An 18,142-nucleotide genomic window follows, 5' to 3' on the forward strand; every position below is an offset into this window, starting at 1 on the left:
CCTATCAATTATAATGAAAAATAAGGAAAGCAGAAGAAATATTTTGTCTTTGAACTTTAATTTCCCCACTTGCACTTCCTGTTCCTATTTAAACATATTAGAGATGAATTCAAATATTAACTCTTCAGAAGGTGTTCATCAACTCCAAGTGGCTGGCCATTGCCATTAATAGCTTTATTTTATACATATACATACTACATATATGTTTTGTAAAAGTTCTTCTGTTGATTGATAGGCTTGTTGGGATGAGTGTTAGAATAATCACGTGCTGTATACACTTAATTTAGTTACTGTATACAGTGCTGTGCCATAACATGGATTTCATAGTTGTGTGTTGTAAAAAGTAAAGGGATGAGCATGTATGGGCAAGCCAAAAGCTTAGATCAAAAAAATAAGAGAACACCTAAAGAACAACTGTTGTTAATGCACGTTTGACCTTTATACCACTGATTTTCCCCATGGAGATCAATGAGGATTTAGAAATTAATTGGCTATTGTCAGTCTGGGTGTCTTCTTTCTAATTCCTCAAAGTGTAGGCAAGTACCTTGTGCTTCCAACTACTAAGATGTTTATGGATATTCATTTTATAGTTTAGTATTTTATCAGCTTGTGTTTCTCAGGTGTTGATGCTATATATTAACCTTCTGGTTTGTTTTTCTGCCCTTTTTTTTTTTCTCCTTTAAATACAGGAAATCTTTATTTTACAAATGCATTCCTGACAGAGACCTTTATAGAAGTTTTGCGTTTAAACACAACTTATCGCCGTGTTCTGCTTAAAACTACCATAGATATGCCAAGGCACATAGTAGTCGACCCCAAAAACAGATACCTCTTCTGGGCAGATTATGGGCAAAATCCAAAGATTGAACGTGCATTTCTTGACTGCACCAACAGAACAGTTCTTGTGTCTGAGGGAATTGTCACACCTCGTGGGTTGGCCATAGATCACAGCAATGGCTACATTTACTGGGTGGATGATTCCTTAGATATGATTGCAAGAATTCAGCCTGATGGTGGTGATGTTGAAATTGTACGTTATGGCAGTCGCTATCCAACTCCGTATGGTATCACTGTCTTTGGAAATTCTATGATCTGGGTGGATCGGAACCTGAAAAAAGTCTTCCAAGCCAGCAAGGAGCCAGGCAATACTGATCAGCCAACAGTAATACGAGACAACATTAATTGGCTAAGGGATGTTACCATTTACAACAGTCATTTCCAGTCACGTTCACCCCTTGATGTCAACAACAATCCTTGTTTGGACAACAACGGAGGCTGTTCTCATTTGTGTTTTGCCCTGCCTGACATGCAGGCACCCAAATGCGGTTGTGCCTTTGGAACACTGGGTAGCGATGGCAAGAGATGTTCCATTTCAACTGATGATTACCTGATTTTTGCTCTTGAGAATGCCCTCAGAAGTATCCACCTAGATCCTGAAAATCACAGTCCTCCCTTCCGCACAGTCAACGTGTTAAGAACTGCAGTGGCTCTGGATTTTGACAGCATAAACAACCGAATATATTTTACACAAAGTTACCCTTCAGGGACAGGAAGAATCAGTTATGTTAGTATTTACTCAGGAACTGGCTCTCCAACAGTAATTGCATCTGGTAAGTGCACTGAAATGTGATACAAAGTAATTGGATATTGAAAAAAATGGACGGCAGCACCTAGCACTAGCTCAGCAGGTATTTTTATGCTAATGGTCAAAGTAGACTATTTAGTTAAGATATCTGATGAAATGCTCCTTTTGACTCTTCTCCTCAGTTTTTTCCTCTTCTGAGATTCTTATTTCATCTTGATCACAATGAAATGGAAATATAAACTTGGTTAAATATTATTATATATATAAAATTATATGTAATAAATTAAAATGATATATAGTGAGTTAATATTATGGAGTGAGGGATGATTCCTGCTACTTGGAGAATAGCAACCAGAACTTAGGTCTATGTGAGAAAAGGTCTTTGTAACCCTACTGCATACGCAGGACTGCCTGCTTCCTAAGTATTAGTTCTTCAGATTTTTAAATGGACAAATTTGCATTGATACCAATGGCATTTCAAAGAGATCTTTGGTGTTGCCACATTATAACAGATGAAGAGTATTGCAGTACCTCAGGAAACAGTACTGAACTTGTGTGCTTTTGCTTGCATGTGTCTAAGACCTGGGAACTCCAGATGGCATAGCCTTTGATTGGATCAACAACAGAGTTTACTACAGTGACTACCTCAATCAGACTATCAGCTCAATGGCTGTGGATGGATCTAACCGCACAGTGATTGCCCGGGTTCCACGACCAAGAGCCATTGTATTAGATCCCTGCAGAGGGTATGTGTTGCTCTTCATATACTTTATTTTGACTGCAGGTGAAACTACAATTCAGACTTTGATGAAGACTGCCAGATAATTACTGTTCTGAGTCCTATGTTCCAGCTGTGCATAACTGTCCTGGATCTAACTCTTTAGGTTTAAGTTTTTACAGCTGATCTCAGCCTCAGAGATTTGAATTTTCTTCTGAGGTTTTTAGAATATTTCTGAATGTGTAGTGCACGAGGCTCCACTTAGTGAGGGTGGGAGCCAGGTACTGGGGATAAATGAGAATGATGTTGAAAGCAGGTGTTTGTAAAGCAATCATTCTCCATTTGCTGTGTAAGGCAAAAAAACAAAAGGTATTTGTTGAAACCAAGATTTCTTCCAGAATATCACATCAGGATAATAAGGCGGCACTGCCAAGAGATTTCTCTATATAGATAGATCTTTCCCTTTTTCTGTTGCATTTCATGAGTGCCTCAGAAGAATTCCTGTTTCAGTATCAAAACATTCCCTGAGAGGATGGGGGCATTACTGTATTATATTGTATTTCTATTTTCATTACTGATTTTACTGTATTTCAAATGAAGAAATATAAGAAAGAGATTAATTGACTTTACTGGATTCTCATGGGAGCTGGAAACACTTTTCTGAAGTTCACTCCAGTGGACCCCAGTGATCTCTCCTAGAAGATTCCCTTGTCAATGTGGGCCAAAATAGAGGAAGAAGTTCTTTTCCACAGCTTTGCATGGCACACTTCAGTGAGGGACACCAGGGTGGAAATACCCTGGAGCAGATAAGAGCTTTGTGAGCTTTATTTGCTGAAAATATAACCTTGTAATCATGTTATTGACAGGTACATGTACTGGACTGACTGGAGTTCAAATGCAAAGATAGAACGAGCTACACTTGGAGGAAACTTCAGAACACCTATTGTGAGCACCAATTTGGTATGGCCAAATGGACTTACCCTGGACTATGAAGAACAGCAGCTATACTGGGCTGATGCAAATCTGTATGTATCATAACACACTTGTTGGTTTACACTTGCTTAATTTTTTAATAGATCTATTATTTATTTTTCCTCATTTTTTAAACTGTTTTTCAGCATTTCAATTGAATTTGGTACTTTCTATTATGTGATGTTAAGAGTTACTTAATAGTAATGCAATGTCAAGTCTTGATATTGATATGGAACTACTGTGCAATAAGTTTTGTTATGCCACAGTGTAGATTTATTTCGTGGCTTTATGGCATTTGTACCCACTGGCAGTTTGTTCATCTTATGTGCAACTCAGGACTTTTATCAGCATCTAACAAATACAATCCCAGTGCACATTTTACATCATTTGCTGCTCGTGGTTAATGCCTGTCACATGTGGAATTTGGCATGATGTTCTTGCTGCTGCCTACCAGATAGAACTCTACCCTTCAATTTATGCCGCCAGAATTTCTGCTGTTAGCAGGAAAGTTGGGCGGGTTTTTTTGTCTTTTTTTTTGTTTGTTTTGTTTGTTTGTTTTAAAATTTAGTTTGTATCCAATGAAATTCACTCATGGTCTCAGAGAAATCACTGCAGCAATCAAACCTTTCCCCTCTGGTTCCTTCAGCATAGCAGTTCTTTTGCAGGCTTCTCCTTTGCTGTGACAGAAAAGTGATGTCTGTAGCATAACAACTTTTACCATCCGTGTCTCTATTGGATCTTCTGGGAGGAAGGCATTCTTATTTGGATTCATTCATCTGTGTGCAGGAAGGCAGGGCACCTGTAATAGGACCCTCTATTTTAAGGGGAATGCAGGATGTCGAATGAGACATTCTCTTTTCTCTTTCAAACTCCGGTTAATGGAGATAGGAGAGCATATACTTAAATAGTATGAAGTCTTCTTTATTCTGACTTTCATGGGGAGGGCCTTTACTCCTTCAAAGGGGCAGATACCAGCATGGGGTAAGATATGAAGACCAGACTCAAAAATGACAGTGGTCCTTAGCTCTGAATGCACCAATGGAACACAAGGGTGAGCTGTATATTCTCCATTTTTACTCATTCTCCTCTTGTTTATGCTAGTCTCCCAAAGGTGCTATCCCTCTTTCTCTAAAATAGGTTTTCTATTCCTCTTGTTGCCTTGTAAGTATTATGATACCATTGGGCACACACGCAAGTCTTGAGATACATCTCAAGTAGGTAGAATGTATGTACTAGTTGTACACTGTTCCTTTTCCATATCTTCACGGTTGCTGCATGCAACATAGTAAGAATCCCTCACCAAATAGCTTGCTGACAGGATTGCCCCTAAAAAGTTCCCTGTGGCATGAAATTACCTGAGCCTGTATTGCAGGAGAATTGCATTTGAGCTTCTTTTCTTTTGTAGCAATGCAATTTCATAGAAAAGTGCCTTCCTGCACTTTTCCCACAACTGTTGTTTCACATTAAAGCTTTTGCCTTATAAAGTGTTGCCTATTATTATTTTTCTGTAATAATTACTAAAATTCTGTTTTTTCGTCTCCCGCTTATATGAAATGCAGCTTTTTCCTTCCTACTAGTGATGACAAAGGAGACTAGCTGTTCAGCTTGTTGAGAACTTTCTTATCTGCTCATTTTCTCTCATTAGCCATTTCCATTCTTATTCAACCACACTGGTAATCTAGTAAATGCCTTAAATACAATTGGTAATAATTAAATTTTGTCTGTAGTGGAGATTAAACATAACAGTTGCTTTGAGGTTAGATAAAATAAGTTCAAGTGATTTTCTTACCGCTAATGCTAAGTTGTTGGAGCATTTCTGTGTTTGTGTGAGAACTCTTTTGGTGGCTTTAACTGAAGGGTGGAGCTTCCACTTGGAGTCTCCAGTAACAACATTTGGCCCTTCTGACTTCACAGGCAAGAGTTATTGGCTACACAATGATGAACAGGGACAGAAGCTGCAAGCAGGAAGAAAATCACCAGATGTGATGTCTTTAGTCCCACAGCTTCCTTATCCTTACTCTCCATAGAGCCATTCTGGGATTCCTATTAGCTTCTGAAAAGAAGCTTTGCGTGAGAGAGGCCACAGCCTCTTAAAGAATTGTTCTGTTCCACTGACATTGCATAAACACCGCTCAACTTCTTAGGCATTATGCCTTTATGCATAAGCATACACACTATCCTATCTGTCTGCTCTTTAGAGATGAGTATTAAGAGCAGTGCAATTGAATGATGGCATACTTGATGGAGCAAAGACAACCCGAGTGTGTTCTTTCTGTTAGTAAGTGGTTGGCAGCCTTGCCATGAGAACATTACGGTGACAGCATGATGTTGGGAGCTGGAGGCAGGGAACAGCCTTTATCCATGCTTATTATTGTTCTACTATCTTCAACTTGCTGACAGTACCTCATCTCATTTTCAGCAATTACTTGTATCTTGATGTTTTTCTGTCAAGCTGTTTCTCTTCCTTTGAATAACCCCATATATTGTTTGTTAATCCTTCTCTTGTAACCCTCAATGCAAATAACTTTTGAACGTGTTCCATTTTCTCTTCTCTCATGCTTTATTCTTATGTGGTCTGCCTATCTCAGACAGGAATCTGTGTGGTAAAAGGAACCTCTAGCATTTATCATTGTTTTATAACCAATGCTTAGAAATAATGTCCTTGCATGAATAGTGCATATGGAGTCTCCTGGCATCAGCATGTCTTCTGCTTCCCCACTGCCCTTTGCTGAAGTGGTCATTAAGGGTGGGAATGGCTGAAGGGGAGAAGCGGTGGCAAGGTGGTTGCAGGTCAGTAGTGCTGTCTGTGTGAGTAAGGAACGGTTCACATGCAGCAGAACATGTCTATCACAGAACTTGGAGTTGAACCCTGATTTTCTGGGGATCCTTGAAGACTTGTTTGTTGGAATTTTGTTTATCATTGCAAACACTGTTCCTAAGGTAGAATTGAAACTGGAAGATCAACTGGGTAGAAATGTTTATCATACACTATGTATTTGTGGCTATTAGATGTTATATATGAGCTGGCTGTTATACATTAGAACTGTTTTTCCCTCCTGTATTCTTACGTGACAAATAGCAGAAAATACATGTTTATAGTCTCATGAATTTGCTTGCATTTCCTGTTTGTGTAAATTTGGATCTGCAGAAGATAAATCTGAAAAGAAAACATGTCTCATTTCATGGGACTGTTCTTGTACAAGAAGTCACCAACATCATACCCATTCCAAAAGTGTATTCTCTCATGAAGTTTTGCATTCTTTTTAGCTCTCAGTAGCATAGTTGTTTAAACATTTCAATCTTCAGCCCAATTACTTCCAGTACATTACTGTGTCAGTATTACAGAGCTGCTACTCTGCATCACTACTGAAGTCATAGACTGGAAAATTTGAGATTTTTAACTCATAACAACATCTTACATATTGGTGCACATTACTGAAATGGTGGATACTAGTTGCTGGACTAATTAGGGCATGGCTTTATACCTAAGTTGAAAGACTTCTTTCTTTTAAGATATAATCATTTCTTTGTTATTTTAGGCAGAAGATTGAGCGATGCACTCTCACTGGTACAAATCGTGAGGTAATTGTTAGCACTGCTTTGCATCCATTTGCAATGACATTGTTTGATCAACACATATATTGGACAGACTGGAACACACGAAGCATTTACCGAGCTAATAAGTATGATGGTTCAGATCAGATTGTAATGATCATGAATCTTCCACAAAGACCGATGGATATTCATGTCTGGGCAAAAAGTAAGCAGCAACAGTGTACCAACCCTTGCAACCAGTTCAATGGTGGCTGCAGTCACATCTGTGCACCAGGTAAGCTGTTAGTGTTGCCTAGTATTAGAATTCATAGTATAACAATTATAGTCACATGGGGACAGCTGAAATATTTCTTAGTGTTCATAAATGTTTAATATTCATTTTATTTATAAATGCAATCAAAATTATTGCCATTCAAGGTCATTGTGTTTTGCCAACACACCGAGGGTTGTGTGTGAGAATCCTCACAAATAAAAATTATGTGTTTCTCTAATTTAAACCAAAACATTTTTTTCTGGGTTTTTAACTTTTTTTTCCTCTGGGATGAGACATGAAGTGAGCTCTGCAGCATATGGTTACCTTAGGAATACGTACTGATAAGCTGTATACTGAACAGATGTTTCCTACCACATATTTAAAAAACCTTAATGGTCACTATTTCTTTATCACATGATATTATGAAGTCTTTCCCTAATGATTAATTTCCAAAATAAATGTTTCTACTGCCTCATCTTAGATGTTGGACAATTAGTAAGAAGACAGCACAAATTGATTTCTATTTACACTGTGGGGCAGGTGTCCTTTTGAGTCATGGACTCTAGAAACATACTCTGTATCATCAGCTGCATATTGGGGCGAGACTTGAGCGTCATCCCACCTTGTATCTCTCCTTGTGCATGTGTAAGGACGGAGTCAAAGTGCTCCAACAGGTCACCAGTCCAGGTGGCCAGGAAACCAGAATGGCAGTATACCCCAAAGAGCATACCTGTTACAGAGCTGTTTTGTGTGTTGTGGATTTTTGGAAGTTATGATCCTTGACTTAAAAAAAACTCATTCAGTGCCTGCTTTCATTTGTAGCATCTTAAATGCCTTTAGAAATCTGTCTTGCCTGAAAACAATTCAAACTTCTGATTGATTTTGAGAAGAGCAGTTAGTCTAGTAAAAGGAATTTTGAAAACCATATTTTGATTTCAAGGGATAGAGCCTCAGCTGGTGTAGCTCTGATATTTGAGAGCATCAGATGCCATCTTGCTGGCACCCAAAAACTATCTGAACAACAAGCAAATATTAAGAAACTCCAAGTTCTGATTTCAGTTCCTCTAGGGAGTTCTGAAATAACTCTTCTGATTTTTAATGGGTTTGCATATGCTTAACTGAGATAAAAATCTGGCTAAGTGACCATGCTTCTGTCTAAGCAGATAGATCTTACAGGAATTGTGAGGATTTCATTGCGTTTTCCAGTGTTACAGCTGGGAATGGTTTCATTGAACCCTATCTAAAGCGTCAATATTATATTTGTTTCATTTTTTGTCTCTTTTTTTTTTTTTTTTTTTTAACTGTAAAACATAAATATAGGTCCAGCTGGTGCAGAATGTCAGTGCCCCTCTGAAGGTCGCTGGTATTTAGCCAATAATAACAAGCACTGCATTGTGGATAATGGTACCAGGTGTGATACTGGTTTCTTCACATGTCTTAATGGGCAATGTGTCTCCGAGAGATGGAAATGCGACAATGACAATGATTGTGGTGATGGCAGTGATGAATTGGAAAGTGTGTGTGGTAAGCATTTAAAATAACTGCATGAGGAAGCGATGCATACTCTTTCATGCCTGTGCTGTATTCTCAATTAATTTTATGGCTTTATGATCATGAATCTTATGGCTGTAGTTCAGAAATGATCCCTTGCTTGCTCACAGACTTGAAGTCTGAATGGCTACTGTTTTGCTCTAGAATCCAAAAGCAGTAGAGTATTGAATTTTTATCATGTATAAGCAATTTCTACTTTGTTTAATTCCAATATGTATTTTACTTTTCACGCAGTCCGTTTTGCAGCTGTGTTTGCCCTGGCAGGTAAAAATATTGTGATTTTACTTGCTACTTTGTCAGCGAACTTAGATTACCTTTTATCCATGTATGTCCTTTTTTAAAAAATTTTTGTTGTTGTTATTTCCTGCAGCTTTCCATACTTGTCAGCCAACAGCTTTTACGTGTGGTAACGGGCGATGCGTACCCTATCATTACCGCTGTGATCACTACAATGACTGTGGAGATAACAGTGATGAGGCTGGCTGTTTGTTCCGAACTTGTGACTCCCACACAGAATTTACTTGCAATAATGGAAGATGTATATCTCTTCAGTATGTCTGCAATGGAGTAAACAACTGTTACGATAATGGCACATCAGATGAGAGAAATTGTCGTAAGTTTATCCTAATTACCTAGTGCCTATTTGAGACTGATTCTTTAGACCAAAGAAGAGGCAAATGTGTTTGTGTGTGAAGAATTATGACAAAATCAGCAAAGAGGATAAAAGATTTCTGTATTTACGTTACAGATTTTGCTTTGTGTTATTTGAAGCAAATAGAAGTGTTAAAAGATATTCAAGGTATCCTAAGATACTACATAGGGACTGTTGCTTTAAATAGCCTGCCTTGATGCAACAAATGCTCATGCAGTGCTTAATGTTAGGTCTTGTGGGCAATCCCCTGGACTTCAAAAAGATTATTTCAGATTAATTGGATGCAGGGCTTATATTTTTGCAGGATTGGCCTGGAATTTGACAGTGGGTTTTTACTTTGTGTCATGCTATATTAATTATACTAGATTTAATCATCAGGAGTGTGTATTGTGACACTTATACAGAGACAGTTTGTATTCATTCTGTTTAAAATTTTATGCCTTAGCTCTCAAAAAGTTATTGGTTATGTTTGTTTTCCTTAAGATATAAACTGTGATTAGTTCAATATTGACTACTATTGCACTTAATCAAACTAATCATGTCTTTGCACTAAGATCACATCCTTCTGTGGAAAATTTATATCTGGAGTTAGAGAAATTAATGAAAATGTATTCAGAGATATATTTTTTTTTTTTACATTTTTGCATGCACAGTGATTTTTTAAAAAACATATTATTTGTAACATTTTTTTTTGTTCCCAGTGTAATCTGACTCTTTGAGCTTCCTGGTCTATTAGTCATTTTTAGTTGGTCTGATGATTCATATGGTACCAGCTGTTGCAAATGCAGGCATTAGAGTGTGAATACATGTCAATTTACATTCCCTCACTACCAAGTATTGGCATGTTTCTTTGCTCATGTTTTTGTCAGGTTTTTTGTCAATAAAAGCAATTGTCTAGTTGTTTCCTTGTATAGCACAAGCAGTATGAGTGCACTTTTGCAGGTGAGTGACATGGGACTCTCTTTAACAATATTACATATCTTTCAATGAGATACAGCTTAACAGTATTTAAAAAAGCTCTAAAGAACTTCAGCTTTTTTTTTCCTTCCCCCCTTCAAGCGGAGCGCACTTGCCAGTCTGGTTTTACAAAATGTCAAAGCACAAATATTTGCATTCCGCGAACATATTTGTGTGATGGTGATAATGACTGTGGAGATATGAGTGATGAGAGCCCTACTCATTGTGGTAAGTTAATAGGGCCTCAGTTACTTTTCTTGTACTTCAGTAATTTATTCCACTGCTCTTTACCTTTGACATAACTCCAACTGTTCTTAAAACATCTACTCTTGTAATACTGAAAAGTTATAAAGTATATGCATTGTGTTATTAGCTCTCAATTATCTAAATCATGCTTTTATCTAATAAAAAAGATCATAATTTTTTTTCATCATTTTTATACAGTATTTGAGGGATCATTCCTTTTGCATATTCTGCTCTGTATCCTTTATGGTTTTACAAGGTAATTGGCACTAAAGTATTATACTGAATTGGCTTTTTCTGGAACTTTAACATTAGAATATTTTTCCTTCTAATCAAATAAAATTGTATATTGTCTCAAATGTAATTTCAGCTCTTTCATTCAGTTATGTATGCCTTAGCATAGGATTTGTTGTTCATTGTAGCTTCCAGTTAGTGTATAAAAGTGTCTAGTTTTCAATCAGCCTTAATAACAAACTAGCTTATTTTTGCTAGTACACACATTTTTACTAGGTAGTAGTTAGGTAGTATGTTTCCCATATAAAATGTTTTAGATCAGTTTATGAAACATAATGGATATTTTTTGAGAACGATTTATTTTTAGCATTGCCTGAGTGGATTATTTTTGCTTTCACTAGTTTTCCTAAAGGTACCTGCCTTGAATTAACTATGCCACAATTTTTCTAAAATATGAGTTCAGTTTTTCTAGCCAGAATGTGGCCACTTTTATCTATGGATCCCTACATGTCAAAAATGCACGGCTATATACACAGGCATAGTGAGTCTTGTGCTGCTCATGAAAAGTGTGCTTTGTCCCTTCTACTGTTTATGTCCCAGCAGCACTGCTTAATTACATAAATTGAGAAGTGGTGAAGGGCAAGAAAGAGGGAGAGAAAGGGAGAATAGGAGATGAAAGAAGCCCCAAACATTGATGAGCAGTGTGTTAATTGCCTTTGATTTCCATTATTAAAGGCACATAGAAGAGCAAGTTAAAAGGCCAGACTGGGTCCTTTTTGGTATCTTGAAACCATCAGAGGGTACAGGAAAGTATCAGTAACTGCTGCAGAAATTGTCAAACCCTCTATACATGCCAGGATCAAGGGGCTCAGGCAAAGTCCAGAAGGAATATTTGCAGCCTGCTTAGCTAGAACTATTCAGTGTTACAGTTCTTCACTGCCAGTAAGAAAAGATTCCTACCTGCAAGTGAAGAAAAATCGGTGGGAGAACAAGGAAAGCATTATCTACCATGACATATTACTTCCTTACTGCACAATTTGATTCCTTGCAAAGCATGAAGTCTGCTACTGCCTGGTTTGGGCACTGGAGAAATGCATATACTGGACTGTAGTCATTTTCTTGTGCATTAATCTCAAGCATGAACGTAGAACATATTTACAGTTGCTGCATGCGATCCTATTTCCAGGGCAAATTCTGTCTGTGTATTAGCTGATAGATATACTGAAGGAGAGAATTAAGCCCATTTTTTGCATACAAAGATCAAGCTAGTTTGTACAATGAACTCTTTGCGGATAGGCTGTGAAAAGACATCCTTCCTAGCATAATTTTTTCTCTTTCTTTTTTTGGGATCTGTAATATTTTTGCGTAACATGGACTCAAAAGCAACTTAAAACAAGTTGGAAAGGTAACAGAAAGAAAGAAGTCATACATAGGTTTTTTCTTCCAGTCTCACTGACTTGCACAAATAGTGAGTTTCGTTGTACATCGGGACGTTGTATTCCTGCTCATTGGTACTGTGATCAAGGAATAGACTGTGCTGATGGCTCTGATGAACCTGCCTCTTGTGGTAAGTTTACACTCGGAAGATACAACGCGATGAATTGTGAGAAATCAGTAGTTTCTCTTGTAGGCAGCAGCTTGAATCCAGACTAGGTGGAAAATAAGTGTCTTCTGAGGTTTATTTACTGGCTCTAGATAATCGGAGTGACTGAGTAATTCAAGTCTTAAATACTTAAAGCTGTATATGGAATACGAAGGCTTTTAATTGCCACAACTGACTGCTCTTAACAATATTACTCTTAATGTATAACCTCCTGTCTCTTTATAAGACTGTGATGTTGGTGAATCAAGTGACAAAAAGTAGCAAGTACTTTGATATTGTTTTGGATGTAAAAGCAGATGTCATGCTGCACAGGAAGTGTGTGTGCCATGTTGCATTTGGGGAAAAAAGGAATATGGGATGCAGAGTAACATTGTCGACACAGTATGAGGTAGAGTATCGTAGTATTACAATGAACAAATCCTGTATGTACAATAGAAACTGATAGTAATAATCAGTGGAGGGGGGAAGAAGGTAAAAAGAAGTAGAGTAATCTCAGGGAGGAAGAGGAGGGACTAACTGAAGTCACTGAGAATTGATATTACAACATAGTCATTATTCTCACTGTAAAAGTTGGCATAACACAAGGCAGAACAGATTCTTCTGTGATTTGTGCAGGTCTGATACCTCACTTGGCACATTGCTGGAATTGCACCTTCAGCTTAAGAAAATTTCATGCAGCTTATACCTTCACTGTCTTACACTTAAGCTTCTATTTTACATTTCACTATCATAAGATTCTCCGTAAAATACCCTCCTCAGTAGATTTTCATGGCAGTGCAGGTTAGTCTAACAAGCAGAGTGATTGTGTTCATTTTTAAGTGCCCCAGATGAGGACTTGTTCAAGCGACCAGTTCACATGTGATGATGGCAGATGTATTCCAGCAACTTGGATCTGTGATGGTGATAATGACTGTGGGGACATGAGTGATGAGGATCAAAGACACAATTGTGGTAGGTGTTTAATGCAAATAGATACTGCACTTTGTTTGTTTGTCCTGCAGGCATTTTTTTAGGAAACAACCAACCAATCCCCAAACTCCCACCCTCTGCCAATTTTTCTGTCCATAAAGGTACACATTAAGCATGAGGTACACTCTTCCTTGTCCTGATTTCAGCTGGGATAGAGTTAATTTTCTTTCCAGTAGCTGGTATAGTGCTGTGTTTTGGATTTATGATGAGAATAATGTTGATAACAGACTAATGTTTTAGTTGTTGCTGAGCAGTGCTTACATTAAGTTGAGGACTTTTCAGCTTCTCATGCTGCCCTGCCAGTGAGGACGCTGGGGTTGCACAAGAAGTTGGGAGGGGACACAGCCAGGACAGCTGACCTCAACTGGCCAAAAGGATATTCCATACCATATGATGTCATGCTCAGCATATAAATGAGGGGGAAAGCTGGCTGGAGGGCCACTGGGCCACTCAGGAACAGGCTGGGCATTGGTCAGTTCGTGGTGAGCAATTGTTTGTCATTTGCATCACTTTTTTTTCTTGGGTTTCATTTCTTTCCCTTTTTGTTATTTTCCTTTTCATTACAATTATTATTTTTATTTTCATTTTATTTCAATTATTAAACTGTTCTCATCTCAACCTATGAGTTTTCTTACTTCCACCCTTCTGATTCTCTCCCCCATCCCACCAGGGAGGGGGGAGTGAGCGAGTGGCTCTGTGGTGCTTAGTAGCCAGCTAGGGTTAAACCACAACATTTTTGTACCTTCATTTTCATTACATTGAATTAAAATTGAATATTTTACTGGTTAAAAAAAAAAAATTGTTCTAATTTCGCAATTACTCTTCTTTGAATTGTTGAGTTCAAGTGGAGATATAATTAACCTGGGTTGTTTGTATCATCTGAGCAGCAATGGCAGCTTCAGTGGAGATACTCCCTGATCATCATGCACTATGTCTTACATATATTAATAACCACATGGTTTTGGCATAATTTCTTTAAAAATTAGTGAGCAAAATAAGCATGGCTGTTTAGAGGGTGAACAAAGGGAAGAAGGTTCACCAAACCTGGTCCTGCTCATTGATTCTTTTCGCAGCATCTGGATACACTTGAAGTCCTTGCCCTTTTTAACTGCAGTGGTGCTCCCTTTGCTCCCTGGAGCACACAATACCTTGAACAAAGCAGGGGATAGAGACCCTAGGTCTAATACTCGTTCAGCTGCCAGAATATCTAGCCAGACATATGAAAAGCTTATACTGAGAATCCAACAAGATCCAGAGTTTTGCACATCTCAGTATTGCCTAAGGAATCCTAAAGTGCTTTGGCTCCCAGTCAGCCTCTGTGAAGAGGAATGGTCAGTGAAAATTAGTGGGAATGTGTAGGAGTTTTGTATATGAGAGGGTGCAGTGGTATCTATCTCTGCATATGCAGCAGAGCACAGCTTTATTGTGGATTATGGGTGGATATTCAGACTGTGTTTGTGTGAGGCAGGGGAGGGTGTTACATACACACAGTGTAACATGGTGTGTCAGTGAACATGCTTTTCTTTCAGCAAACCGCAACTGCACAGCAGCAGAGTTTACATGTGCCAACAATCGACCCCCACTCAGGAGGTGCATTCCTCGGTCATGGATTTGTGATGGTGATGCTGACTGCAGTGATGCATTTGATGAACACCAGAACTGCACACGAAGATCTTGCACAGAAAATGAGTTTACCTGTAGTAATGGCTTGTGCATCCGAAACACATACAGGTTTGTAACTACCTGAGCTGCTGCAGAAATTCTAAAAATTGGTTAAAGGGAAGCAGCTAATTCAACCTTTTTTGCACAGTACTTAGTTGTTAAGTAGATCTGCATATTGTAATGAAACTATTTATCTGCTCTGCATTCAGGCATTGGTTTTAACTTTGAAAATGCTCTGGAATTTTCTGTGTTAATATCCCCAGTGCTCCCCATTAGCATTTAATCCTTTTTATTGTGCCTAGTAACCTCTCCTGGGGTGATTCTGTTCAGCTTGTAATGCATACAGGGATTACAAGCAGGACTCACAAGATCAGACTCTGTATAATATGACCCTGATTTCTGAAAGTCTTTTCCATTGGAGCTAATAATATCTGACCTTCTTTGGAAATCAGGAGTGTATCTATCCATCTGCCCCAGAGATAATGGTTGCTGCCTTATATTTGAAAAAAGTGTTCATTCTTCTTCAGATGTGACAGGCGGAATGACTGTGGTGACAGCAGTGATGAAAGGGGATGCATCTATGAACCATGTCAACAGCACCAGTTTACTTGTCAGAATGGGCGCTGCATTTCCAAGGCCTACATCTGTGATGGGGATAATGACTGTGGTGATGAATCTGATGAGCTGGAACATCTCTGCAGTACACCAGAAGCGACCTGCTCTCCCCATCATTTTAAATGTGACAATGGAAACTGCATTGAAATGGTTAAAGTCTGCAATCGGTTGGATGACTGCTTAGATAATAGTGATGAAAAAGGATGTGGTATGTGTAGATTTATTTATATTGTCTTATTTAATTTAAAAGGCTTAGGCAGCTTTAAAAAAAAAAAAAGAACTTTTAAGACAATTGCTTAATTACAATCATATCTATTCCATGGTTGTCTCAGAAGGATAAGAAATGTATATATCTAACTTTTTGTTTTAATTAAATCATGCTTATTATATACTGTTTAAGCAAACTGTGAAAATTAGCTAATGATATAAACTAAATCTTGTTTATACATTGTTATTTATTGCCCTTACATTTCCAAAATACACCATTCATAAGTGTATATCTTGCACTCTGTGTTTGGTGACAGACCTCAAAGATGCTAGAATAATTTTATATTAGATTCTTTTCTTTGCTCCTTTATTACAACAGCCCAGATTTATACTCAGCGTTTTCAGGGAGTAGCAGGGAGAGACAGACAGAGGGAGTACATTGGAAAGTGACTGCACTATTTTCTCTGCTAGCCAGTTCCTTGAATAAGAGCTCCTTTCCTTCCCCAGGTATAAATGAATGCAGTGACCCTTCAATCAGTGGATGTGATCATGACTGTACAGACACACAGACAAGTTTCTACTGTTCTTGTCATCCCGGATACAAACTAATGTCTGATAAACGGACTTGTGATGATATTGATGAGTGCAATGAAACTCCATCAGTATGTAGCCAGATTTGTGAGAACACAGCTGGCTCCTACATCTGTAAGTGTGCCCCAGGCTATATCCGGGAGCCTGACGGAAAAAGTTGCCGGCAAAATAGTAACATCTCCCCATACCTTATTTTTAGCAACCGTTACTATCTGAGAAATCTTACAGCAGATGGCCAGTCTTACTCTCTCATTTTGCAAGGACTGAGAAATGTGGTGGCACTGGACTTTGACAGGGTGGAAAAGAGGTTGTACTGGATTGATGTGGGGAGGAAGGTCATTGAACGAATGTTCTTAAATGGAACAAATAAGGAGGCAGTGATAAGTGATGATGTGCCCAACGGGGAAGGTATCGCTGTTGACTGGGTTGGCAGGTAAGAAAATACGCTTTCTGTCTTTCTGGGCTACTAAGGAAATGATGTGTGAAGGAGTTTATCTTAGGGATTTTCTCCCACTTCATATGAAAATCCCAATGAGTGCTGAAATAGTTTTGGATTGTGGATGCAGTCTTATACAACTGCTCTGGAATTGTTTATCAGCATCTAATACATTATGTAACACTTTAATTGCTCTCATATCTAGTATACCGAGGTTATATCAGAGTTGCGCTCTCAATAATAAAGTAGTACATATGACCCTTGGGAAAGACTTGTTAGGAAACCGTTAATGAACAGACTGGGCAAGCAGGCAGGTGGGATGTTACATGTGGCTATGGCTTAGGGATTTTGAGCTTAGGCTCTTTATTCCTTTGCTAGCAGTTGTTGGGGTTGGGATGCAGGCTTTGCTCTAGGCATAAACAATATATTACAACAGGTAATTAGATTCCAATGAAGTAAGTAATAATAAACATTAATGAAATGTAGTTCCTGTACCAATGCGAAGAGCATGTTTCTTCTGCTTTTGAAAAATGTGTCTTTAACTGACACTCAAACAACATGATCCACATCATTTGCTGTAAGGAGGACAGTATAAGGGTGAGGTAATTGCACTTCGCATTATGGTCATTTTTTTAATTGCCTGCTGTGTTTCAAAAAGTAGTCTGAATTACTCCCACAGAAACTCAGTCCTTATGTGGTACCCTCTCTGACAGTGTTCTTGGCTGTGTTGCATCAGGTTTTGCTTTCTGAGTGCACTACTATCAGTATGAAAAATTTAAATATCATGGATCAGACTCTGCAAAATAATGTTTTAAAAAGTCACATTTGGAACTTGTATGAGAGTGTTTATATGAATATATCAATATAATGGTTATTTTTTTTAAACCACTTTGTCTCTAAACCTAATGATAATTAATGTTGCCAGCAGCCCCAAATGCTTTATGGTTCAGAGAGGTGAGGAAGGAAAAGCCTAATTTTAGCTGAAGTGGTCCTAACTGCCCCATTACTAATACAGTTGCTGAATTATTTCAGCTCCCATTAGTTATGTCTTCAGTGAGTTTTTGTTTAAGTGTTTCAGAAAGGCTGAAGGACAATACAATGGTTGGTGAGTTTTTCTGCTCATTTTCACTACAGGGAGAGGACTGGAGGATGCCATGAGGTGCAGGTTGGGGAAGACTACCTTCTCCTCCTCCCTGGTGGGAATGGTACTGCTCAGGGTGGTATAGACAGAGATTGTATCTGTCAGGCTATTTCTGGTGTTGCTCTATGGGTGCTGGAGCTGACCAGCTGTGCAGGCAATTTCAAAGTAGCCTACTGTAGTTCTAATGAAATTAAATGC

General features: G+C 38.3%; 1 protein-coding gene across 5 annotated transcripts in view; it reads left to right on the forward strand.

Moving 5' to 3' along the window:
- Positions 1-18,142, forward strand: part of LRP2 (LDL receptor related protein 2) — a 134,374-nt gene that overhangs the window by 76,354 nt on the left and 39,878 nt on the right. For 3 of the 5 annotated variants that reach the window (XM_049806542.1, XM_049806551.1, XM_049806560.1), the window contains 13 exons: positions 690-1,610; positions 2,166-2,331; positions 3,170-3,328; positions 6,815-7,104; positions 8,404-8,607; positions 8,869-8,898; positions 9,005-9,247; positions 10,346-10,471; positions 12,168-12,287; positions 13,143-13,274; positions 14,822-15,023; positions 15,482-15,777; positions 16,284-16,800. In XM_049806542.1, the coding sequence (XP_049662499.1) occupies positions 690-1,610; positions 2,166-2,331; positions 3,170-3,328; positions 6,815-7,104; positions 8,404-8,607; positions 8,869-8,898; positions 9,005-9,247; positions 10,346-10,471; positions 12,168-12,287; positions 13,143-13,274; positions 14,822-15,023; positions 15,482-15,777; positions 16,284-16,800 (3,406 nt within the window). The remainder of the gene's footprint in view (positions 1-689; positions 1,611-2,165; positions 2,332-3,169; positions 3,329-6,814; positions 7,105-8,403; positions 8,608-8,868; positions 8,899-9,004; positions 9,248-10,345; positions 10,472-12,167; positions 12,288-13,142; positions 13,275-14,821; positions 15,024-15,481; positions 15,778-16,283; positions 16,801-18,142) is intronic. The other 2 variants (XM_049806569.1, XM_049806577.1) reach the window with 1 other exon arrangement.

The sequence above is a fragment of the Accipiter gentilis genome, chromosome 1 (assembly GCF_929443795.1).
Source record: "Accipiter gentilis chromosome 1, bAccGen1.1, whole genome shotgun sequence".
Classification (NCBI taxonomy): domain Eukaryota; kingdom Metazoa; phylum Chordata; class Aves; order Accipitriformes; family Accipitridae; genus Astur; species Astur gentilis.